Source organism: Lipophrys pholis (assembly GCF_963383615.2).
Source record: "Lipophrys pholis genome assembly, chromosome: 8".
Lineage (NCBI taxonomy): Eukaryota > Metazoa > Chordata > Actinopteri > Blenniiformes > Blenniidae > Lipophrys > Lipophrys pholis.
In genome coordinates, this window is record NC_137630.1 from 2,145,143 (window position 1) to 2,171,718 (window position 26,576).

The 26,576-nt window shown below is 45.9% G+C and overlaps 2 protein-coding genes across 4 annotated transcripts; both read left to right on the plus strand.

Moving 5' to 3' along the window:
• Positions 1-588: 588 nt before the first annotated feature.
• On the plus strand, positions 589-10,483 carry LOC308112766 (troponin C, slow skeletal and cardiac muscles-like). Of its 2 annotated transcripts, none has more exons than XM_080468518.1 (6): positions 589-876; positions 2,175-2,205; positions 3,649-3,795; positions 3,870-3,984; positions 4,072-4,208; positions 10,235-10,483. In XM_080468518.1, exons 1-6 carry the CDS (start codon positions 853-855, stop codon positions 10,264-10,266), a joined length of 486 nt encoding a protein of 161 aa, XP_080324644.1. In that variant the 5' UTR covers positions 589-852; the 3' UTR covers positions 10,267-10,483. The 2 variants fall into 2 exon arrangements, with proteins under 2 accessions (XP_080324644.1, XP_080324645.1); XM_080468519.1 differs by having other exon boundaries at positions 710-876; positions 3,681-3,795.
• A 4,341-nt stretch (positions 10,484-14,824) lies between these two features.
• On the plus strand, positions 14,825-19,596 carry LOC308113952 (phospholipase A and acyltransferase 4-like). 2 transcript variants are annotated; one of them, XM_080470537.1, is made up of 5 exons: positions 14,836-14,900; positions 16,396-16,516; positions 18,573-18,677; positions 18,741-18,871; positions 18,968-19,595. In XM_080470537.1, exons 1-5 carry the CDS (start codon positions 14,883-14,885, stop codon positions 19,073-19,075), a joined length of 483 nt encoding a protein of 160 aa, XP_080326663.1. In that variant the 5' UTR covers positions 14,836-14,882; the 3' UTR covers positions 19,076-19,595. The 2 variants fall into 2 exon arrangements, with proteins under 2 accessions (XP_080326662.1, XP_080326663.1); XM_080470536.1 differs by having other exon boundaries at positions 14,825-14,900; positions 18,573-18,871; positions 18,968-19,596.
• The last annotated feature ends 6,980 nt before the right edge of the window (positions 19,597-26,576 follow it).

Genomic DNA, 26,576 nt, shown 5'->3' on the forward strand with positions numbered 1-26,576 from the left:
TCTCTCTCTGTCTCGCTCCCTCCCTCTCCTCCCCCTCTGTCTCCCTCTCTCTTTCCCTCCCTAACTTCCTCCCTCTCTCCCTCCCTAACTCTCCCCCCCCTCTCTCTGGCCCCATCCCTCTCTCTGTCCCTCCCTCCCTCTCTCTCTTCCCCCCCTCCCTCTCTATGTCCATCCCTCTCACTCTCTCTCTCTCCTTCCATCTCCCTCTCTCCCTCCCTAACTCCCTCCCTCTCTCTCTGTTCCTCCCTCCCTCTCTCTCTGTCTCCCCCCCCTCCCTCTCTCTGTCCCTCCCTCCCTCTCTCCCTCCCTCCCTCTCTCTCTCTTCCCCCCCTCCCTCTCTATGTCCATCCCTCTCACTCGCTCTCTCTCCCTCCATCTCCCTCTCTCCCTCCCTCCCTCTCTCTCTGTCCCCTCCCCTCCTCCTCTCTCTCTCCCCCCTCCCTCTCTATGTCCATCCCTCTCTCTCTCTCTCTCCCTCCATCTCCCTCTCTCCCTCCCTAACTCCCTCCCTCTCTCTCTGTCCCCCCCCCTCCTCCTCTCTCTCCCCCCTCCCTCTCTATGTCCATCCCTCTCTCTCTCTCTCTCTCTCCCTCCATCTCCCTCTCTCCCTCCCTAACTCCCTCCCTCTCTCTGTCCCTCCCTCCCTCTCTCTGTCCCCCCCCTCCCTCTCTCTGTCTCCCCCCCTCCCTCTCTCTCTGTCTCCTTGCTCACCCTAGAGTTTTGCGGGATGTGTCAGGAGTGTTTTTAGAGCCACACTCGTCCCACAATAAGTTGGGGTCAGTTGTTCTTCAGTCACTGTTCTAGTGTTCTAGCTTCCAGAGGAGGTTCTGAGGCCGGAGCGCAGCAGTCGCCATGGATGACGTGTATAAAGCAGCGGTGAGTACCACCTAGGCCGCCATCACTTCATTTCTTCACAGGAGGAAGGAAGTGAAGAGGAGAGTGTTAACACGTGTAGATTACACAACAGACTGATGGGGAGGGAGAGGGGGGGGGGGGGGGGGGGGGGGGGGGATTATTCCTAAATTCAATCCTCCTCTAACCTGCAGCTGCAGCCACAAATTAATCCACCTTCCTCTGCTCAAAGTCACCAGGTGTGTGTGTGTGTGTGTGTGTGTGTGTGTGTGTGTGTGTGTGTGTGTGTGTGTGTGTGTGTGTGTGTGTGTGTGTGTGTGTGTGTGTGTGTGTGTGTGTGTGTGTGTGTGTGTGTGCATGTGTGGAGTAGATGTTAAAGGTTCTTAAACTTTTCCTACTTTTAAAACCGCGTGCTGATTTCATTTAGAGCCATTGATCCAAATAGCTGAGAAATAGATCAGGACAAGTTTGATCTGCAGAGACAGACTGATGGAGAGACAGACTGATGGAGAGACAGACTGATGGAGAGAGAGACTGATGGAGAGACAGACTGATGGAGAGACAGACTGATGGAGACAGACTGATGGAGAGACAGACTGATGGAGACAGACTGATGGAGAGACAGACTGATTGAGAGAGAGACTGATGGAGAGACAGACTGATGGAGAGACAGACTGATGGAGAGAGACTGATGGAGACAGACTGATGGAGAGACAGACTGATTGGGAGACAGACTGATGGAGAGACAGAGTGATGGAGAGAGAGACTGATGGAGAAGCAGACTGATGGAGAGACAGACTGATTGAGAGACAGACTGATTGAGAGACAGACTGATGGAGAGAGAGACTGATGGAGAGACAGACTGATGGAGAGACAGACTAATGGAGAGACAGACGTTTTGGAACAAAGAGCAGTCGGACAGTTTTATGTGGGGAAGAGAACAGCTGGTCGCCTCCAAACTATGAAACAGGAATAGAAAGTGAAGAAAGCAGCATCATGTTGCAGGCCAACATTACTGAGCTGTAGACCTACAGACTGTAGAGTCACAGGCTGTAGACCTACAGACTGTAGACCTACAGACTAGAGACCTACAAACTAGAGACCTACAGATTGTAGAGTCACAGATTGTAGACCTACAGATTGTAGATCAACAGATTGTAGACATACAGATTGTAAAGCTAGAGACTGTAGAGTCACAGAATAAAGACATACAGATTGTAGATTCAGATATTGTAAAGCTACGGGCTTTAGACATACAGATTGTAGAGCTACAGGCTTAGAGTCACAGACTAAGATTGATTTTTGATCTGGTTTCCCTGCAGGTGGAGAATTTGACGGAGGAGCAGAAAAATGGTGAGGAGATTATAAATGATCCATCCATCTATTCAGAGTCCCAGAGTCCCAGGGTCTCAGGGTCCCAGGGTCTCAGAGTCCCAGGGTCTCAGAGTCCCAGGATATCAGAGTCCCAGGATATCAGAGTCCCAGGGTCCCTGGGTCCCAGGGTTTCAGAATCCCAGGGTCCCAGGATATCAGAGTCCCAGGGTCCTATGATTTCAGAGTCTCTGGGTCTCTTGGTCTCTTGGTCTCTGGGTCTCTGGGTCTCTGGGTCTCTGGGTCTCTTGGTTTCAGGGTTCAGGACTCGATCCCAGCTAACAATGTGTGAGTTGAGGTTTGCCAGGCCAGAGGAGCCGTCCACAGCAGGGTGTGGACATTCACACTGACCAGCTAACTGAAGTAAATTAAACTGAATTACCAGGGGAGAAAAACTCCTGTGCACAGATAAAACATGCAAAGTTCATACAGAGAGGTCTGGACTGAACCCAAGATCTGAGCTTCATCACCCTCATCATCATCATCATCACAGCAGACCACAGGACTGTGCCTAGAGTTTCAGACTCACCTGACACAGATCCACAGCAGCTGAAAACTGCGTGTTAAGTTACATTGGAGATAAAGTCCTTCACTCTTTACAGGACACTGAACTCAATACTTTCTAGAATAACAATTAGAAACATCTCATTTTATGGAAAGTTGATTATCATTAATTTCTGTCAGTAAAAGTTTCTTTCGGGTCAATAATAAATTAGATATCTGTCTGTCTGGTGTCTGTCTCTCCACCATGGGACTGAAATCTTTTACACAACAACAACAACAACAACAACAACACAAACGTCCACAATACAAGCTGCACATCCTGTATATTATGATGTGAAACAGCAGAGACTTTGCTTTCTCTGCACATTACATACATATCATTAAAAAAAACTCACTGAACTGCAGTAAATGATGTTTCTGTGCACTGCAAATTCAAAAAATATATATATTTTAAAAGGAGATAAAAAGTGTCATTGAGCACAACTAAATAGCACAGAGTGTAGGATGAAGTCCAAAAGTTTAAATCTTCATTATTTCATACCTGGTGGCCACAGGACAGAAGACAAACATGAAGGAAGGAGAACCAAAAAAAACAAAATTCTACTTTGACCCTTCTGAAGCTCTGCTGGTCCAAACATCAGGTCGAGTGAAACACAAAGTGAGATAACAGAAAGAGCAATGTGGTTTGGAAAATCTAATCTAAAACATTTACACAGAGGTCAACATCATCTACTGAAGTCAAGTTAAATTTTGTGGTAAACCTCGACCACATGATCTCGTCTGGCAGGTTGAATAAAGTCCTGCAGTGCTGAGCAGCCTGTCGCTGGCCCCGAGCCGATGGGAGCTGCCGGGTGTCAAATCATCAAAACCTTTGAGATCCTAGTTCATGTTTGTGATTTAGTTTTTGTTTTCTTGCTACAGAATTCAAAGCTGCGTTCGATATCTTCATCCAGGATGCTGAGGACGGCTGCATCAGCACCAAGGAGCTGGGGAAGGTGATGAGGATGCTGGGGCAGAACCCCACCCCGGAGGAGCTCCAGGAGATGATCGATGAGGTGGATGAAGACGGTGAGTGAGCGAGGCGGACTGCACTGTGTGCCCAGCTCATCCAACCAGTGTGATAACGCAGCGTCTGTCCACAGGCAGTGGGACAGTGGACTTTGACGAGTTCTTGGTTATGATGGTGCGCTGCATGAAGGAGGAGAGTAAAGGAAAGTCAGAAGAAGAGCTGGCGGAACTCTTCCGCATGTTTGATAAGTAGGTTCAAAGAAAAGTTGTGTGAGTGAGCAGCAGTCATGTGTGAGAGCAGGTCTGAGCTGAAGGCCGTGTCGTTGTTGTGTTGAGGAATGGAGACGGATACATCGACCTGGAGGAGCTGAAGACCATGCTGGCGTCCACCGGAGAGACCATCACTGAGGACGACATCGAGGAGCTCATGAAGGACGGAGACAAAAACAACGATGGAAAAATCGATTATGACGGTAGAACAACTGATTACAGACGTAGATGGAAATCTGCTGAAAACAGTTGAAAACATAAAATGTATTCCTCCTAAATCCAAACTAAGTCCAAGAACAGACTAATTGTCCTGTTTGTTTTTTTCTGAGAGACGTTGATCAAGTTCGAGTCTCACGTTGGTTTCAGCTCTTTATTGGGCACAAGTGGTAATTACAGAATAAATCAATAAAAAGATTTTTAGAATCTTTTTGAAAATCATTTTCATTTGATGGTTTTTATGATGTTTTTGGACAGTAACAAGCAGTAGAAGATGTAAAATCAGGGTCAACCAGGGTCAAACAGAAATACACTGAGATGTTCATTTTTAATACAGAAGGATGGTTCTAAAATGTGATTATTGGAGAAGGGCCAGGACGAGATAAGTTTGACTTCTTCCTAGCCCTTATCGGGCATTTAAATTAGGTGTGTGTGTGTGCGTGCGCGTGTGTGTGTGTGTGTGTGTGTGTGTGTGTGTGTGTGTGTGTGTGTGTGTGTGTGTGTGTGTGAGTGTGTGTGTTATCACTCAGAACTGAAATCATTTAATTACACTTAGTATAAACATCAGGACATGAAGGATGATGGGGACCAGGGGCCGATATGACGGATTAACAGACCCAGAATATCTCTCCGTTACCTTGTTAACTCACCCTGGATCCTGATCAGCATTAACATGAAGCAGGTTATCAACTCACAAGTTCAACCAGAGTTTCCCTTCAGGATCAGAGCGTTCACATGAAACAGACGTACATCAACAGGCAGGGAGGCCGAGGTTCCCCTGCCCTTTGCAAGCTGGCAACCCAACTGTGGCAGTGGGCTTACCCACTCTTTTGCTCACTCAGAGCTGTACATGTGCCAGGACTGTCAAACACAGCAGCAGACATCATGTCGAGAGGGGGCCCACATCCGGGGGAATGACGGCTCCATCCTCAGGTAGTCGAGGAGATCTGGCGTCGCTTCGGCAGGGCAGTCGTCGACCTGTTTGCTTCGAGGGAGTCCACACATTGCCGACTCTTCTTCTCTCTCAGGAATGACAATCCACTTCTGGGATGGGATGCTCTGGCACACCAGTGGCCCAACGCTCTGCTCTACGTCTTTCCCCCTTTCGGTCTTCTCCCACCCCTCCTCCAAAGGATCAAGGTGGACAGAGTAAAGCTGCTCTTAGGGGGCTTTTCCACTGGAAAGAACCAGGTTCTAGTTCTGGTCCAGGGCCAGCCTTAGCACCAGTTCTTTGTCTTTCCACTGCCAAAGCCCCGGCCAAACAGGGGCTAAACTGGTGCTACGCTGGCCTCACTTCGTTACTGGACCAGAGAGGAGCTAGACTGGGACCCGACGCGTCATTGGCTGGGGGCGGAGGTATCTCTGGAGTTATCTCTGGAGTTATCTCTGGAGGTATCTCTGGAGGTATCTCTGGAGGTATCACTGGAGTTATCTCTGGAGGTATCTCTGGAGGTATCTCTGGAGTTATCTCTGGAGGTATCTCTGGAGTTATCTCTGGAGTTATCTCTGGAGGTATCTCTGGAGTTATTTCTGGAGGTATCGCTGCCTAAAAGGCGGAAGCGAGGCTGAACCGGCTTTCTGAAAACTCCAGCGAACACGGAGCCCCGGAGTGGTTATAGAGAAAAAAATAAAAAATACGCGTGGGAATGATATAATAAGTCGTTCCCTGAAGTTAATAATACGAGGGAACGGGATTATTTAATTCGCGTTCGCGGAACCGCGGCTCTCGAGAGCGCTGCCGCGCTCCTCCGCTGTCAGTCAGCTACCTCGGCTATAATTTAGAAGCAGTTTTCCATTGTCATTTATTTTTTACACTTTTCATGGTGAAATTATTTTAACTAACGTCACGTCCAGGTCTTATTAGCGTTCTGACCGCCGGCTGAGGCGCTGCAGCCGCTGAGCAAGGCAGTGTGCTGCTGCATTACGCTCCGCTCCGAGACGCTCCAATATTATTTTCTAACCCACAGAACTTCTTTATGATGAATACTTTTGGTTCATCAGGAACTACTAAACAAATTACATACCACTGTAAATGAAAGCTTGGATTTTATAGGTATAAAATGAGCCTTTTAACGGCTTCATGTGAAGGAGAACTTTAATCAGTGTTTACGGAGGTTACCATGGAAACAGCTTTTAGAGCTTCGTTCTATCACTGTAAACCTCCATTCTTCTGCGATGTTGAAGCATTTGATTCAGACACGCCCAGAAATAAAGTGAAAGGAGCAGAAATTCACAATGTAATGCCCAAATGTTGAAAAATAAGCCCCAAACTCATCCACGCGTTATTTTTTTTCCCCCTCTATGACCACTCCGGGGCTCCAGACTAAAACAAGACAGACATAAAAAAACACCAATAGAGACAAGAAGAGACGTAATGTCTTCTTTCTCTTTGGTGCATCTGAGGTTCAGGACAAACTAGATGGAGCGACCCGGACTAACCCGATGAATACAGTCCATCTCCTTGTACCTGTCAGTGCGAAATAGTTGAAATCAGTGACGTTTCACGTTTTGGAGTGATGCAATGACGTAGCTCTCACTTGGCTCCGTTAACGGTGGAAAAAGAACCGGTTCTTTGGTGGTGCCCATTTAAGAACCGGCTCTGGCACTGGCCCCGAACTAGCTCCTGGTTCTTTTTGGTGGAAAAGCCCAATTAGTGGCTCCCCTGTGGCCCCACATGCCATGGTTCTCAGAGATTCCACCTCTGTTGGAAGGAACACCATGGGTGCTCCCACTTCTGAGGGACCTACTGTCTCAGGCCAGCGGAACCCTGTTCTGCCCCGTCCCCGCAGGACTCAGACTGGTGGTCTGGCCAGAGACTTAGAGTCCACAGGAAAAGGCCCTTGGTCCCTCCATGGGACTTAAGTATGGTCCTTATTGCACTTCAGCATCCCCCCCTCCCAACCTCTTGGGGTGGCAGGGTTGAAATGGCTTTCCTTAAAGACTGCATGTCTGTTGGCAATAACCTCTGCAAGGAGAGTGAGTGAGCACCATGCACTTTCAGTTCACAGCGACTGCTGCAGGTTCTTGCCGGGGGGGTGGGGGGTGTAATTCTCCATCCCAAACCCAGCTTTTCTGCCCAAGGTTTTATCCGAATTCCACCTGTCCCAGTCGATTGAGCTGCGCTCTCTTACTAACGTTGAGGGAGACCAGGAGGACCAGAGCCTGTCTATGCTATGCCCAGTTAGGGTTCTGGCAGAGTACATCCAGCGCACACGGTCTTATAGGAAGACCGATCAGCTTTTTGTCTCCTTTGACACCAGTAAATTGGGCAGGCCCCTGTCGAAATCTAGACTGTCCCACTGGGTTGTGGAAACAGTCCAGCGGGCGTATATGCGCTCGGGGATGCCTGTCCCGTCCGGTGTTCGGGCACACCCAACCCGTGGCATGGTTACCTCATGGGCTTTATGGCGAGGTGCTTCACTGGCTGCCATATGTGCAGCTGCCACATGGTAATCTGAGTCCACCTTTGTTAAGTTCTACCACCTAAATGTAGCCGCTAGTCCCTCCTTTGCGGAGCGAGTGCTGGGCGTGGCTCATCGGTAGATGACTGGACAGAGATCAGGCCTCTGCCATTGTGTAGGGTCTCCTTTGTGATTCCTCATCGACCTACGTCTTCTTGACGGTGTTGGCCTTTGCGTCTTGCACAGCCTTATCGAGGTTCCTTGGGTCTTTCTGGCGTCTTGCGGTCCGACCTAAGCAGTCCCTCTACCTTTCAGGCTTAGCCCTTGTGTCTTGCAGGGCATCATCTGGTCGGCATGTAAATAGTGTACATTTGTAAATAGTTCGTCTGTCACATTTCGGTGTATTGGGTTATGGCGTGCACCGCCTCCTCACGGGGTGTCTTAAAGAGTTCCCTCATACATATGGAATATGTAACTGGATGGAGAGATAGTCTTGAGACGATAGAGAATGTATGGTTACATTGTCACCGTGGTTCTCTGAGTGAGAGTCTAACTCTCCAGCTCTTTTGGCCGCTCGGAGACACGTGTCGATCAAAACTATCACTGAATTCACGCCCACACAGGTGCTTAATAGGTAACGTGTGGGGCGTGACTGGGCAAGCCGGAGTGTCTTACAAAAATATCCATGTACCCTGACGGTCATTCCCCATACATATCAAATATGTAACTGGGTGGAGAGATAGTCTCTCACTCAGAGAACCACGGTTACAATGTAACCATACGTTCTGCTTCCATAAATTCCTGTTTGTGCAGTTCTGTCAGCGTGAGCATTATTATTAAGCTCATTATTCCAGATCAACCCTTGTGGAGCCAAACAGACCTGGAACAAGTCAAGAACAAGAACATCCTTCAAAGCTCAGTGACCAGGATTTATTGGGTTCTGTCAAAAAGATTGTTGCTCTGCTCTGCTCTGAATCCACGCCTAAATCAGGATCCTCTAAGAATGGGCGGGTCACAACACATATGATTGGTCTTTTACACTCACTATGATCTTATCCAGAACATATCCTGCTCCGGAGCAGGTTAGATATTCAGAGTCAGTTACCATGGTGATTTATCCTGGTGAGACGTGAAAGAGCGTTGCAATACAGAAAACCAGAGTTAATCCTGAAGTTATCTCCATAAGACAAAATTCTGAGTCATAGTCTAGACCCCTGGACCATAAGTTCTACAACTGCTGCTGCTCAGAGGATCAGATCAACAGGACCGTTCAAACAGACAATGAACTCTCTGTCATACATTCCAACAGCAGGAGCTTGTATTCAAACTTCAGTCAAATCAAACAGTATCTAGTTCAATCAACCTTTCAGTGTTTTTGCGATCTTTGAAACGTGGATACGAGTTAACCTACTTAAACCAGGGGTGTCAAACTCAGATCCTGGAGGTGCAGCCCTGCATGTTTTCATGTCTCCCTTTAACACCTGAATGTCCTGATGGTTCATCACAGAGCCAGAGAACCAGAGAACCAGAGAGCCAAAGAACCAGAGAACCAGAGAGCCAGGGAACCAGAGAACCAGAGAACCAGAGAACCAGAGAACCAGAGAACCAGAGAACCAGCTGCTCATTATAATCAGCCTGTTGAAGCAGGGAGACGTGGAGAACGTGCAGGGCTGCACCTCTAGACTGGGTTTGACAGCCCTGACTTAAACAGAGAGGGGAGGACCGTTGGAGGGGGAGCTGCGTGTGGTGGGAAATATGACAACAGTATTGAAAGATGTATTTGAATGCATAATAGTAGAACTAAATACAGTAAAGAAAAAGACTGTAATTGTCAGCTGCGTCTGCAGAAGACCAGGTTCCAGCTTAGATATCTTCAGGGAGTCGGCTGAGGAAACTTGTTTATCTGTGGGGATTTTAACATCAATCTGATGAGCCCAAATAATCATAAACCAACGAAAGAGTTTGTCGATACGATGTACAGTCTGAGTCTTTAACCTAAAATCACCAGACCAGTAGAATCACTTCACACAGAGCCACATTAATAGATAGCATGTTCACTAAAGTAATACACAATAAAACAATAAGTGGATTATTAATTATTGATATCAGTGATCATCTACCAGATTTTGTAATATTTGAGAGCGACTACAGGATACAAGAAACATATAAAAGAGTGAAGACGGAAGAGATTATAAAGGTGTTTAAAGTTAGGTTTATGTTGTTACGAGTAATATTAGTAATTGCCATGGGAAGCGGTTATTAAAAGACTAACAATACAAGTATTGGAACACAAAACAGCAATTTAAAGTATACAACAGGTTTACTGAGTGGAACACCCAGAACACATTGACTGTTTACCATTTATTAAAACATTTTAAGAAATGAAAATGACCAAACTGTTTTTATGAAAGGATTAGTACAATTATTTTTACTTTTGTGACTTTTTGAAGTTTAGCATAGATTAAAACCAATCCTGCATAATGTTTCTCACACACCTGAAGTAGGTACCTCAGGGGCGGGTTGAGAACCAAGAATAACATGTATTTCTACGTTAAAAACTATCCACTTTAATGTTTTATTTTACATTTTCACTCTTTTGTTGTCTTTGACAGAGTTCCTGGAGTTTATGAAGGGGGTAGAATAAATGATTCTCCAGCTACAGGAGGCCTCAAACCACAGCATCTATCTCCACACCAACGGATCACCTGAACATCTGATCACATGATCATCTGACCATGTCATGACCTTCAGGCCTGGAAAGGTTTACTAACGCGCATTGAGAGTAAATACCTGTATTTGTGATGATTCATCAAAATGGCACATAAAAAGAGTATTTTCAATAAAAATATTTCCAGAATTGTCTTTGTCATACGTTCATTGAGTCGGAGGAGAAGTCTTTAATATAATGTTTCTCAAATCATTTTTGGGCCAGATGTTGCGTTCAGATTATGTATACTGCTTATGTAGAGGTTGTGGACTGGTTATGGTGTTGCACCACTGGTGGCGCTGTTGGCTAACAAGCGTATTGGGGGAGAAGAAGAGGAGAGGAGAAGTGAAATATAGATGGAATCTGTCTGTATTAATCAATCTTGTTCATGTTTATTATGAAATCGAAACCTAGAAAAATAGAATAGAAACAAGTGAAGACGAGGACAAAAGAGTGAAAGAAGATGTCTTTTCTTACGTTGAAACCTCCTCCAGCTTTTCTGCAGTGTCCTGGAGATCCGAAGATACCTTCTGCTGCTTGGAAAAAGCTGTTCGACAATTACCTGCTGTTACAAAAATTACAAAAAACTTTGTGGTTAAAGTACAAACCACTCCAGAGGGGAAACCTGTACAACAAAAACTTTGCCACTTGCCGCTTTCGGTGCGTGAGGCTGTAACCAAAGAACTGAATTAACTGCAAGAACAGGAAACCATTGAAAAAAGGTGGTTCATCTGAATGGGTGTCCCCCATTGTTGTCCCCCATTGTTGTCCCCAATTGTGTCCCCCATTGTTGTCACCAGAAAGAGAAATGGAAGGGTCCGTATACGTGTGCAGGTGAGTGAACCTAACAAAGCAGTGATTCCCGACAGGCATCCTTTACCACTAATTGAAGCCTCCTTGTCAGAACTGCAGGGTCTGTACTATATTGCACCTTGGACCTGAAAAGCACCTTCCATCAATTGGAACTGCATGAGGAGAGCAGAAGGATTACTGCGTTCATTACTCATGAAGGCTTGTACCAGTACTGCAGAGTACCTTATGGACTATGCTCCGCCCCTGCTGCATTTAAAAAAATGATGACGTCCTCTTTGGGAAGTCGTCTGTGGATTGAAGGCGTTCTATGTTACTTGGATGATGTTGTACCTCCAGGATGAGGGTCTGAAGTTAAACGTGTAAAAATGTCTCTTCCGCCGAACTACATTGAACTTCTGGGTTACAGACTCTCACCTGCAGGCTTGGAGTGGAATGATGACCATGTCACAGCGATCCTGACTCCACCTGCACCGGCTGCTGCAGCTTCCTTGCGCCGGTTCCTGGGCCTAAGTGCATGGTACAGCAAAGTTTATTTCTAATTACGCCAGCTTGGTGGAACCATGTGGCCTGTGCTATTGAAGAACACTACATTCAACTGGGATGAGGCAGCACAGAGGAACTTCAGACAAGTCAATGTTATGGTTGTCACAGCCCGAGGCTGAAGCTTTTCGACCCAAACCAACTGACAGTGGTAACAACAGATGCTTCTGATCATGGACTTGTCATAAAAAAAAGAAGAAATCCAATTGTTTTGAGCAAACACCACCATATTTTCAAATAGATTCACTGTGGCATTGTTTCCATGATTACTTGAAGCCCACCTACGTACACCATGTAATTTATAATTCTGAATAAGTGCTTCAGTACACACATTTGGAAATTGACTCAGAGACACCTGGGGACACGGAGAACAATATCCATCCATCCATCCATCCATCCATCCATCCATCCATCCATCCATTCATTCATTTTCTCCCGCTTATCCGTTTCCGGGTCACGGGGGTCATTTATTTGATAAAGTTTGGGACTCAGGACTCAGAAGGCTCGGTGTAAACGTCCCTTGTGTGCCTCTATCAAGTCTGCGTCTCTTACATGTTTGTCCCTCGTCCTGTTTTATTTTGGAAGTCGCCTGTCTTGGTCCAGCCTCTGTACACTTGTCCTTCCTGCTCCCCTTCCCTCTGTTGTTTCTAATTAGTGTAGATGGGACACCTGTGTCTTCCCCTCCCTGTGTGTGTTTCAGCCCTGTTTCCAGTTGTTTGGTTGTTGGATCATCAGTCGTAGTATGTCTTGTCTCCTGACTTTCCACGTGTGCTCTTTTCTGGATTTTTCTGTCTTAATGACTCCTGCCTGATTTTGATGTCTGCACCTCTGGACTTCCTTGAGGATTTTGTAAGCCCCGATCTTAATAAGCTCTGTGAGCTGATCCGAGTCTGCGTTTGGGTTCACCGCGGTCCGTGACACTGGGAAGGCTCGAAAACTGAGGGCTCTGGGAAGCTGGGACTCAGAGGGCTCTGGGAAGCCGGGACTCGGTCTCGGACGGCTCTGGGAAGCCGGGACTCGTCTCGGAGGGCTCTGGGAAGCCGGGACTCGGTCTCGGAGGGCTCTGGGAAGCCGGGACTCGTCTCGGAGGGCTCTGGGAAGCCGGGACTCGGTCTCGGAGGGCTCTGGGAAGTCGGGACTCGGTCTCGGACGGCTCTGGGAAGCCGGGACTCGTCTCGGAGGGCTCTGGGAAGCCGGGACTCGGTCTCGGACGGCTCTGGGTGTCATGCCCTCCACTTCTTAAACCTAATTTGGGCCGTTGGCACCATCTGGTGGCCTCTCTGCCTCATTGGCTTGACCTCTCACCTCCAATCACCTCAACTGCTTCCAGCTGCGACAGGGAGTGGCCTCCCCACCTGCAAGTACTCACACCTCTACATAAACACCGGGCGACCACTAAGCAACGCCAAACCGTAAACCTACCTCATTCTGACCCTCCTCATCGTTGGATTCCCCTCTACCGCCTGGAACAACGATCCCCTCTACTCTTACCAGTCTTCAGCCGATTCTCCCCACTCCTGTGCCAGACTCCTCCGTCCGTCCTCTTTGGCTGCGATTCCTTTGCGTTAGTACTCTATGTTTTATGCGGTTAGTTTAGCCCCCCAGAGTCTGCTTAGTGGCATTTACTTTTCCAGTAGCTTTTCCGTCAGGAGTTTCCTGATAGTTTTCTGTTTAAATCTTAGTATTAGTTTTTGCCTTAGTAGTTTTTTCTTACCTATAGTTGCACCACCATCCCACTAGGGGCTCTGGTAGTTTTTGGTTTCTCCGCTCTTCTTTTGGTTCAAATAAATCGGTGAAAACTAAATTTTTGTGTCTCCTGTTTTGCTGTCTGCGCCTGAGCCTCAGTTCCGTCCCATGACACTGGGAAGCCGGGACTCAGTCTCGGACGGCTCTAGGAAGCCGGGACTCGGTCTCGGAGGGCTCTGGGAAGCCGGGATTCAGGAAACAGAAACTATGGAAACAACTGCTGGTGAGGAGCCAGGGGAAGGCCAGCCAGCCAGACATCGGTCCCACTCCTACAGCGACAGGCAGGCTCGCCGTCGACTTTTCTAGGGCATCTAGACTGTCCCCACTGCACGGCTGCTGGACCCTGCGGAGGCCAAGAAGTGTCCTGAGACTCCCTCAGAGAAGCAGAGAGACGGGCCTGCTGGACGGGAACTGGCTGGACAGTAGTGATGGGAAACCTGAGCCCTAAAACCGACGCAAGGGTTTATGAGTCGTTCTTCTAAGTCAGGGGTGGGGAACCCTGGTCCCCAAGAGCCGCAGTCCTGCACGTTTTCAATGTGTCCTCGCATCAACACAGCTGACAGCAATTATTGGTTCATTATCAAGCTTTCTGCAGTGGTTCATCATGATAACTCAGGTGTGTTTGAGCAGGGAGACATGGAAAACATGCAGGGCTGCGGCTCTTGAGGACCAGGGTTCCCTACCCCTGTTCTAAGTGAACAAGGAGTCTGAGTCATTTCAGTCTTTTGTGCATTCACACCATTTCCACCGTCTCCAGGACCTGGAGGCATGAAGCACAGGGAGCTTCGTGCATCAATAGGAAGATGCTGAAACATCTTCCTATTAAGTTTTTAGTGACTGGTCTGTTTACTCTACAAGTTTTGTGTGGTTTTTGAGGTTTATTTGAAACAGGAACTAAATTAGATAAATCATAAAACACGCACACATATATATATATATATATATATATATATACACACTTGTCTTGGCATTAGCATTAGCCCCAGTCAGGTTGATTTGGCTGCAGATGCTGCAGCAGCTTTTTTAATTCCGAACTTGATTCTATTGATCCTCTGAAGATAAACTCAGAGAATCAAAACTCCCTGGTAGAGCCATTCTAATAGAACCAACAACTGCCAGGAGACGGAGAGGAGAAAGAGAAGAGACAGAGAATGAGACAGAGAGGAGGAAGAGGAGACAGAGAGAAGGAGGAGACAGAGGAGACAGAGAGGAAGAGGAGACATCTCACCAACATATCAACAACTTCGGAGATGCTGTGAGAAAAGAAAATCAGGTTGACTGGTACTGTTAACTGGTAACTCTTGAGGTTTATTGAAAGCATCATCCAATCAGCTGTCACCTCTTCTTCTCCTCCTCTCTTCCTTCTCTACTCCTCCTCCCTTCCTCCTCCCCTCTCAATCTAAACCTGTTTAGCACAACCAGAAGAGTTAGAACAGGAGGTCAGACACTGAGCCATGGACAACCAGGAGCAGGTTAGAGAGAGTGTGTGTGGGTCTGTGTATGTGTGTGTGTGTCTGTGTGTGTGTCTGTGTGTGTGTATGTGAATGTGTGTGTGCGTTTGTGTGTATGTGAATGTGTGTGTGCGTGTGTATGTGTGTGTGTATGTGTATGTGAATGTGTGGGTGTGTTTGTGTGTGTGTGTGTGTGTATGTGTGTGTATGTGAATGTGTGTGTGTCTGTGTATGTGTGTGTGTGTCTGTGTGTGTGTATGTGAATGTGTGTGTGCGTGTGTATGTATGTGTATGTGTATGTTTGTGTGTATGTGAATGTGTGTGTGCGTGTGTATGTGTGTGTGTATGTGTATGTGAATGTGTGGGTGTGTTTGTGTGTGTGTGTGTGTGTGTGTATGTGTGTGTATGTGAATGTGTGTGTGTTTGTTTGTGTGTGTGTGTGTATGTGTATGTGAATGTGTGTGTGTCTGTGTGCATACACTGTGGTTATACAAACTGCAAAGTCATGTTTATGCTTCCAGGATTATTATCTAAAGTTGATAACAGTGTGTGTAATGTGAATCTGTGTGTGTAAGTGTGTGTGTGTGTGTGCGTGAATGTGTGTGTTTGTGTGTGTGTGTGTGTGTGTGCGTGCGTGTGTGTGTGTGCGTGAATGTGTGGGTGTGTGGGTGTGAATGTGTATGTGAATGTGTGGGTGTGTTTGTGTGTGTGTGTATATGTGTGTGTTTGTGTGTGTGTATGTGTGTGTATGTGAATGTGTGTGTGTTTGTTTGTGTGTGTGTGTGTATGTATGTGAATGTGTGTGTGTTTGTGTGTGTGTGTGTGTGTGTGTACGTGTGTATATGTGTGTGTTTGTGTGTGTGTATGTGTGTGTTTGTTTGTGTGTGTGTGTGTATGTATGTGAATGTGTGTGTGTTTGTGTGTGTGTGTGTGTGTGTGTGTGTACGTGTGTACATGTGTGTGTTTGTGTGTGTGTATGTGTGTGTATGTGAATGTGTGTGTGTTTGTTTGTGTGTGTGTGTATGTGAATGTGTGTGTGTCTGTGTGCATACACTGCGGTTATACAAACTGCAAAGTCATCTTTATGCTTCCAGGATTATTATCTAAAGTTGATAACAGTGTGTGTAATGTGAATCTGTGTGTGTGTGCGTGAATGTGTGTGTGTGTGGGTGTGTGGGTGTGTATGTGTGAATGTGTGTGGGTGTGTGGGTGTGTATGTGTGTGTGTGTGTGTGTGTGTGCGTGAATGTGTGTGTGCGTGTGTGTGTGTGTGTGTGTGCGTGAATGTGTGGGTGTGTATGTGTGTGTGTGTGTGTGTGTGTGTGCGTGAATGTGTGTGTGTGTGTGTGTGTGTGTGCGTGAATGTGTGTGTGTGTGTGTGCGTGTGCGTGTGGGTGTGTCTGCTGGGAACATGTTTCTGGAGTAATGCAGCTCGACCTGTTTCTGACTGAATGGGAGTGGAGCTCTAACTTGTCACCAACGGCCTCTTTTGTTGTTATTTACACTCGTGTATGCAGATTAAAGAAGTTGTCTCTACTGCCAAGTTTGGAGACTTGATTGAGTTTTCGTACCCCATCGGATATTCACACTGGGGAGTGTACGATGAAGACGGCCACGTGATCCATTTTGCAGTTTCAGGTGAGGAAAAAACTCGTGTATCCAATTATTGTAGCTCAAAGAGCCACGACCATGTTGTTATATTCAAATATGAAGTGTCACCAAATCCATCACTGAAACGAGTTTCTCTCCTGAAGACATCCATAGATAAAACTTCTGGTTTACCCACACTCACCACATGGAAACTTCTTCAAATACCAAGCAAACATCAGATTCTTCACAAAACAGTGTCGTCTTCAAATAAATCCTTCACAACATGGACATTTTATATTCAGGTTTGTAGTTTGTCTCAGGCAGGCTGAGCAGATGGTACCGGAATGATAAAAACATTTTCTAAGAAAGCTGCGTCTTCAATTCTCGGCTGATACATCTGCATTACTTTATGAATAAATGAGTATTAAGACATATTTTGGCTTCTGGTTTGTATCTTCACACCATAACACATCAACCAGAAGAAGTTTGTCACAAGCCGTGTTGGCGACACGGAGAACATGTGGAGGAAGGAGCTCTGGTCTGAGAACAATTGAGAGTTTTTAGGACTAAATGAAAACTAGCACTGCACTGAACACAGCCCACTGTGAAACATGGTAGAGGCAGCATCATGCTGTGGGGATGCTGTTCTTCATGGAGGCAAATACATGGTGAGGGTTCGAGAAGGAAAACCTGAAAAGACTTGAGACTGAGGCGGAGGGTGACCTTCCAGCAGGACATCGAGCCCAAACATCCAGCAGAGCCACAATGGAAAGTTCCTGTGTTAGAAGGGACCAGTCAGAGTCCAGACCTTCATCCAACTGAAAATCTCTTAACCCAATCTGAGGTTCACACACACTCTCCGTTCAATCTGACTGAGCTTGAGCTGTTTTACAAAGAAGAATGGGTGAAAATGTCAGTCTGAAGACGTTCAAAGCTGGTTGAGAATGACCCTGAAAGACCCCCCTGGGCCAGTACTCTACAAAGTATTGGCTAAGGGTGGAGGGGCACCTTTGTACACCATACTTAGGCCCCGTTTACACCACAACAAATTCGAGTGTATCCGCAAAACTTCCTTCACTTTTGGGGGGTCCGTTACACGGCACCAGTGTTCTGATCCACTGTATCCACAAAGTTTTTAATCCGGCTCCCAAAGTGGAAAGATTCTTTCACGGTGCAAATCCCTCCTGCAGAGACTGATGGAGGCTACAGAGCCTGTTACTGCTCATCTCCCCTCCCTCCTGCTCATCCAGTTGTAAACAAACATGGCGGCCCCGTAGTGGTACGACCCGTAGTGGTACGACCCGTAGTGGTACGACCCGTAGTGGTACGACCCGTAGTGATACGACCCGTAGTGGTACGACCCGTAGTGGTACGACCCATAGCGGTACGACCCATAGCGGTACGACCCATAGCGGTACGACCCATAGCGGTACGACCCGTGGTCCATACTCTAGTTTTTTCCTCCAGATCAGTAGTTTAATAGTTGAGACTCTCCCTGATATCATCCGGTTCCTCATCAGTCCATACGGATGTCAGGTTCTCTCCATTTTCTTCACCTTTATATTCTTTACTCTCTGCTCATGTCTTTGTAGTTTCATTACAAAATCAAGCAACAGCGCCCTCCAGTGGCCCGGCAGACTAACTACATCGTTGTCTCTGTGTCCGCTGCTGCAGTGGAAACACTCTCCTTTTGTTTAGTGGATTAGGTGTTGTCACGTGAAACATTGTCGTGGAAACAGGGCCTTAGTTAATACCATCATTTGTTTTATTTGTAACAAATTTTAAAACCATAAATGTGTTAATCTGTCACATAAAATCCAATAAACTATATTTACTTTTGTGGTTGTCATGTGATGAAATGTGGAAAAGTTTAGGGGGATCAATAGTTTTGTATCCCGCTGTAACTGCCGGGAACTGTTGGATCAGGAGAGGAGGGAAAGTTAACCTAAAAAATCCCCATTGATAGTTTGTGATCCATATTTTATCCTCCAACATTTTCAACATGACTTATAGAAGATCAAATGTTTGCCTGTCAGATTTGAGTGAACACATGTTGCTGCTCTGAGTGAGGCTGCAGATTGAACGAAGCGGCTGTGTGTTTCAGAGGAAGGAAACATGATGCAGAGGATACGAGGCACTCTGGAGGGATGGTTCCCGTACTGTGGAGACTTACTGCTGGGAACCACCCGAATCCGCAGGGTGCCGCTGGGTGAGGTCAAAGTCCCAGAAGGAGCTCACATCCTCATCAGTAACAACCGTCACAACTTCACAGCGTCGGAGGCGGAGGTGATGAAGAAACGCTGCGATGCCCTCCTCAATCAAGACTTCAAATACGACCTCTTCTTTCTCAACTGCGAACATTTTGCAACGTTTGTGCGTTACGGCAAAGCCGTGTGCAACCAGGTGATCGCTGACTCTGCAGAAAATTCCCTTGAACCTGTTTAACTGTGGCTCGGGTGGCCTGGGGCAACTCAAACCTTTCTGGTTTCATTCCTGCAGATTCCAGTCAAGTTCAAGAATCAGGAGTGTGAGAAGGCGACCACGGTGTTTCAGACGGCTGTGGATGAAAAAGATGCTGCTCAGGAGCAGTGCGACATCATTTTCTAACTCTACCTGCAGAGTGGCTTCCTTTTCTCATCTTTGCAAATCAGCTTCAATTTCTTTTGGTTTTGGAAAACTCACCAGATATGTCATCTGACAGCTGATGTGTAAATAGTTTGTGCTGTTGCAATGGCTCCCGTATTATTTGTGTTATAAGTGATTATTGATTGTTCAGGGGAGATCAATTATAGTTTGGCATAAAGGGAAACTGATGTGGAAGTAAGTTTCAGAATGAAACCAAACATAAGGCACTTGTAAAGAGTTTGTTCAGGGCTGTTAACCTAACCCATCACTGATTTTAGAGATTATCAGGCAGTGGCACTGTTCAGAGGACTATCTTCAAGCCAGACTGAAAAAATATTCTAAATGTTGCCCAATTCAGACTTTTTATTAAAGAGAACATTATATATTAAAATAATTTTGACGAATTATGCGCATAAGTTGTATTTGGACTTCTGCCACTGAAACTTCAAGAACACTTAATAAAACTTGTATTTAAATAAAAAACTTTCTTTTCCCCCCCTTTATTTTCTCTTTTCAGGTTACTGTCTGGACATAATAATCACACAATCTGGGCAATTAGCCTTAAACCCCCCCACCTCCTGAGTATCATATGCTAATGTTAGCCCATATGTTAATTAGCACTCTGTTAATGTTTATGCTAATTTGCACATACGATAATGTAAGTGTATATGCTAGTTAGTGTGTATGCTAATGCATGTGCGTTATGCCTGATGGTTGTGACTGTCTTTAGACTGTGATCAGACGCAGACTCTCAAGCTACGTGTGAATTTAGAGCCCAATCTGAGCATGTACACCCCACTTCTGTTTCCAGCAGGTGGCGCCATGGCTGATGGTTGTAATTGTTGTATGGCTGTGATGAGGGTCGGACTCTGATACAGCATATCAAGTTTACGGTCAGTCTGATCACGTTCAGTCTATTTACATTGCACTTCCTGCTCTATAGCATTCTTGAACATTGCCAAGTCTTCAAATGGCTTCAAGACTGACAGTCATCATATGGTTGTGATCAGAACCCGACTCTGATGCAACACAATAATGTATAGATTTTATATAGAGCTTTTCAGGACACTCAAAGATGCTTTACATTGCATTATTCATTCCCTCCATACTGGATGGTGGTAAAGTACGTATGTAGCCACAGCTGCTCTGGGGCAGACTGATGGAGGAGAGGCTGCTAATCTGCACCATCAACTCTCTGACCACCACCAACCACTCACTCTCTCACTTCATTCACCCTCTGACCACCACCAACCACTCACTCTCTCACTACATCCACCCACTGACCACCACCAACCACTCACTCTCTCACTTCATTCAACCAGGCAATTGGGGTTCATTGTCTTGCTCAAGGACAGTTCGGCAGGTAGGCAGGCAGAGATGGCAATTGGATTAGCCCATATGCTAATTAGTAGGGATGTCCCGATCTGATCGGTAGATATCGGATCAGGGCCGATTTTGGTGATTTGTGAGTGATCGCGAATCGGAAAATCCAGCTGATCACCCCGCCGATCGAAAAAAAAGAAAAATTTAAATAAAAATTTTCATGTCAGCTGCCGTAAAGCGAGCCCCGTGTGCGACCTGCCGTAAACTGCCGTCAGCAGCCTGAAGCATTGAGAGGATAAAATATCAGCAGTCTGGAGGGATTTTAGTGTTGACAACCAAACCAGTCCAGCGCCCAGTTGTACTATTTGCTTCACCACAGTCCCGAGAGGTGGAGCACCAGAGCTTCACCACAGTCCCGAGAGGTGGAGCACCAGAGCTTCACCACAGTCCTGAGACGTGGAGCACCAGAGCTTCACCACAGTCCCGAGAGGTGGAGCACCAGAGCTTCACCACAGTCCTGAGAGGTGGAGCACCAGAGCTTCACCACAGTCCCGAGAGGTGGAGCACCAGAGCTTCGTTTAACACAACTAATTTGATAAGACATCTAAAAAGTAAACATGCAGCGGAGTACGCTCAGCGAAGACGATCATCCGTGGAAAAAAAGATGACGTAATGGCCCCCCTCCTCCCCCTACCGCGGTCCACAACGTCACCTAATAACCACAACAATCAGGGACTAGAAGCTCCGGTGGAGCTGCAGAAGCTAGAAGCAGGCGGAGCGGGGCCATAGATCTATAAAACTAGAGTTATATATAGTGGTTTAGGTGTTTTTGTGCAGAAGTCTACTTCTAAATTTCTATGTGGTCTGTCTTCTTCTGCGTTTTTATTGTGTTTGGTGAGTCACAGCGCCCCTAAAGGCCTGGCATGTGTACTACATGCCCTGAAGCCTCGAGTTGAGCCGTGTTCATAGTTGCTCCAAAAATAGACGATTGAGTATATTTGTAATAGCAATGTAAGTATCGGATCGGGAAAGTATCGGTATCGACCGATACTCAATTCTGAAAAATCGGATCGGTATCGGGGGCAAAAAAGTGCGATCAGGACATCCCTACTAAGTAGTGTGGATGCTAACGTTAGTCGGTTTGCTAATTAGTGTGTATGCGAATTAGCTAATTAGTTTTGAAATATTCTGGGCCTTTATTTGTAAATCTGGCTCACCCTTAGCCTAGCTAAACATTCAATATCCAATTTGAAGGTTAACATTGTCATTGTGAAAAAGAAAGGACTTTTATTTTGAAGGAATTTCACGCTTTGACATGTTGGCTAATCCACAATTTGCATTCTAGTCCATAAACTGCACATTAGCATATTAGCTAATCCACGAACCGCATATTAGCATGTTAGCTTGCCCACAAAGCCTACTTTAGCATGTAAATGAAACTAGAAAATAAAAATGTTGTGTTGAGGCCTCTGAGAACAGCTGGGGCATCAGAGCAAAGGCAGTTGAGTTTGTTTATCTAAAATTAGATTGTTTATAATAAAAGTCTTGCTCGTAAGAGGTGGAACGTTAAAAAGAGCCATATTGATGATTTGTGTATGTTTGTGTTTAGTAACGGGTGGAGCTGAGGGTGTGTGGATGAGGTGGCTGAGGTTGATGTGTGTGTGTTGATGTTGTGGCAGATGGTGGTGATCACTGGAATTGCAGAGGCTGGGGTTGTGAGTAGTGGAGAGTTGATGGAAAAAGCAGTAGGTGAGGTAGACAGGTGGGGGCGTGTACCAGTAGAGGCTAGTCAGTCCTGTCTCCCGTACCAAGCCGCGGGATGAAAGTATGTGGAGAGCGCCATGCGGCCCTGGTAGCTGGGTAAGCATAGAAAGTGCAATCCTGATCCAGAGTCCTGATCTGGAGCACCTCCAACTTTTAAAGCGGTTTTCGCTGGCCTAACATCTGTCAGTGGTGAAAATGTGGTGAAAATCTGTCATGTAGTTTTGATGTAATCCTTAAAAGCCTATAAAATGAAATCCTGATCCAGAATCTGGATCACCTCTGACATTCAATGTCATCTTCAAGGGTCTATTATCTATCTGAGGTGACAATTTCTACAAAATCTGTGCCGTAGTTTTGATGAACAGACAAACAGGTAAATATACGCCAATGATTTTAATACGTCCTTAACGGATGTAAATATCTGAATTGGTCCCACATATGATGGAGGCCTGAGTCCCTAACCCTAACCCGGGGCCCAAGGCCATCGGGCCTGGACATCGCCTCCCCGGCGGCCCCAGCAAACCAGGCCAGAGAGCCACGCCCCCGCCCAGAAAGCACCAGATAGAGAGTACAGAGAGGACCCCCCCAGGCAAGAGGAGCCCACAAGAGAAGGATAAAGCGCCCCAGGCCCCAATCAAAGCTGCCAAGCCGAGATCGGCCGGAGCAGGGCCTCGGGGCCGAGCGGCCCGGGAGCCCCCCCAATCCCGGCGGTGGAGCCCGCCGCACCCCAGGCAGCCGGCCCCCCCACCGCCATCCCCAACCCGGCAGGGCAGAGAAGGCCCTAGCCACCGCGCCGCGGACCAGCCCCACCCCCAGACGAGGAAGAGCGAAGGCTTGGCCGGGCCCGGTCGGAGGACAGTCAACTCTCCACCCCTAGGAGCCTCGTATTCCATCACCCACACTCCCGCACTATGATATTCCCCCCCTGATCTTGATAGACACATTTGGTCTGTTTATTGGCAGCAAATGAAAGAGATATAAGAATCGTGGTAGCACATTCATACGTATACTCTCCATTCGACCTAAGAGAGACAGAGGCAGGACTGTCCAACCTTCCAGATCTTTTTTAATTTTCCCTATTATCATCTTGTAGTTGGTATTATACAGTTCAATTAGTGATGGAGGAATCTGAGTGCCCAAGTATTTAATACCCTCTTTAGGCCATTTAAAGCCACTCTGGTACTTAACGGTTTGTGATATATTCCCGACAATATCCATTGCCAGTGTTTTGTCAATATTAACTTTGTAACTCGTGAGTGTCGCCCTGACGACCGTCGCGTTCCAGTGTGAATCTGTTAGACATTGTTCAATTTACTTTTACTGCAGCCAACGGGTTAGAACATAAAATTTGCATCCATTTAATGAAATTTGGGCAAAATGAGATCTTTCCAGTGTACGTGTTGAGTACTGCCAGGATACACGGTTTAATGCTTTTTGGGCATCAAGAGACAATATCATAGCTTTTTCTTGTTTTGTTTTTGAGTGGGACATCAAATTGAAAAGCCTACGGACATTATCGCCATAATGCCTTCCTGTCATGACCTCGTTTGGTCCGGGTGTAGAACCTCTGTTATCATTTTCCAGAGATGTTTGGCTAATATTGTTGTAAGAATACGTAAATCAGTGTTAAGTAATGATATCGATCTGTATGATTGACAATTTGCGAGATCTTTTCCCTCCTTATGTATTACGACAATTGCAGCATTATTCCAGGAAGGCGCCATGGTTTCAGTTTGCGATGCATGTTGGTAAGCCTTTACTGATGGGAGGGACACCTTTTCTTAGTTTATACTATTTGTTAATAAAGCCATCAGGGCCTGGGCTTTTATTACTTTTTAAATTTGTTATCACCTGTTTAACTTCCTGTTCTTGAATCATCTGATTGTGTTGCTCATGATTCAGGGAGAGTTTTTATCTGGATACTTTTTAAATAATCATACTAAATTGTCCTCTTTACATGTGTCAGCATTTTTATACAGAGATTTATAAAAGTTGGCAAAGCATTCTGCAATTTGGTCAGTGATTGTCTTTCGGTCACATTTTAGTTTTTGGACTATTAGTACTACTATATATTTGAAGGCTGCTGCTTCTTAAGCCTAAATGCCAATAGTCTACTTGCCCTACTGCCATTTTCATAGTATTTGTGTTTAGTAAATCTCAAATTACACTCTATTATTCCAGTGACTAAGCTGTTAAGTTCTCTGTGCAGTGATTTAAGCTCACTGAGTACATCTGCATCTTGTGTCCTTTTATGTTGTTGTTCTAACAGATGTATACTGTTCTCCAATTCATGCTGTCTGGCCTCTTGCAAATATTATTATTCGGCCCCTGATATATGCCTTCTGGTCTTGGAAGCTGTTTCCTTTGATTTTAGACTCTTTATATATTCTGCAAAAGCTTTTTCTTGAACAAGTTCAATGACAAACAGTTCTGTTTCATTTCTTTCTTCCAAACTTGTGCTTTCTTTGGTCTTTTCTATTTCACCCTCGTGTTCCTTCACTTTTCTTCTCAAGAGTGTGAGTGCCTCTTATCAATCTGGACCAGTCTGAAAAATTCTCAAATATGTCAAGAATAGTTTGTTCTTCTTTTGCATCTGTAGTACACACAAAGGCTTTGCATAGTTCGGGATCATTTTGTTGGATCTCTCCCTCCTTGGCACCTTGATCCGGTAGGTTCCTTTCCCAGAGAAACGATGGTCTCTTGAACCAATCCCAGATCTGTACGCTGAGCATATGGCTGGTCTTCTTTGCCTGACACCATTTCTCTTGGGAGGAGTGCTTGTGAGCAGTTGTATCCAATCAACAATCCTACTTCACAATCTTGCAGAGGTGCAGATTCTGATTGTAGGTGTTCCAAATGAGTCCATGCCTTATCCGTTGGAATGGAAGCTTTGTCGGCTGGAATAAACTCTCACATGTATGTTGGAGGTAGAGTGATTCTCTTGCTTGAGTTAAAACCACAAACTTGAAGATCTTGTAGTCTGTGAGATTGAACAACTGTGGTCTGGGAAGCCATAGTCGATAGTTTTAGTTTGACAGGTTCTTGGTCTGTCTCTAGCGAGTCTGCAACTTCACTGAGAACAAAGTTGTATCACTTTGTGAGTCCAGTAATGCGTATAGAAGGATTTCTTTGGGTTTTGCAGAAGATGAAATCCAAACAGGAACGATTATTGCAGCTGTTTGTGTTTTACTTTCTGGATTTGCAACTCTTTTTCTCATGGCTGTGGCGGTAACTTGTTCTTGAACTTGATTAGTTTGACTTTGTCTTTTGTTACTTGGTTCAAGTCTATCTCGTGGTTGTCCTTGTTCTTCGGTGTCTTTAAGTCTACCTTCGTGGAGACAAGTAGGATGTCTTTTACTGCACTTTTCACAAACATTACGGTTGGTGCAGCTTTTTGAATGGTGACCTGGCTTGAGACAACCAAAACACAGCCTTTCTGACTGAATGAACGACTCTGACGTGGCTTTCTCCAAAAACTTCTACATTTGTGAAAACTGTGCTGTGGCCTTTTACAGGAGATGGACGTCAGTTGTGTCCCTTCATGAGAGGTTCTTGTCAGTGTTGAGCTCCAGTTTGTCTCGGTCTTGTGAGTTTTGGCATTTCTGACCTGTCGAGCTCGCCTTGTTTTAGTGACTGCAGCCATGTAACAGGGTTACAGGCGATTTTAGCTTCTCTTGTTTGAAATGAAACAAACTGGCTAAAAGTGGGAAATTGATTAGTTTCTTCTTCGATCCCAATAACCTTGCGGTTCCAGCTAGCAGCGAGCCATTCTGGTAACTTCAAAAGGATCTTTCTTCTTCTCATTGCAGTCTTAGAGAATTTCTAATGACTTGATGTGAACCATTGCTGCTTCGCAACTGCCAAGAAGTCTGCAAAATGGCTTAGGTCAGAGCTGTCCTTAGAAGTCCTCTTGGGCCACGCTCGTAGCTTGTCTCTGTAAACCTTTGCTATTATGAATGGATTTCCATATCTTTCATCAAGAATCTTCCATGCAGCAGTATATTCGGATTCCGTTCCAAGCAGGAAGTATCCTTCAAGAGCTTGTCCACTCACACATCTTCAAAGGTAGAATATCTTTTCATTTTCTGGGATATTCTTTTGGTCAGTCAGTGTTTGAAATGAAAGTTTCCAGTTACTGTATCTTAAGGGATCTCCACTAAACACTGCAGGTTCAGGAACAGGGATACGACTAGCACTTAAGATCCGCTGTATGATCACTCTGAGGCGTGACTGCAGCTTGCTCACGAAGAGATGAGAATCGTACGTGTTTATCATCTTTAACCTTCGTGTTGATCTGTGCTACATCGACTGTGTGCTCCTCTGATGCACTCTTTTGGTCATACACCTGCAATCTTGCTTGTGCTGCTTTCAAATCTTTGATTTGAGTGTTTTTTGT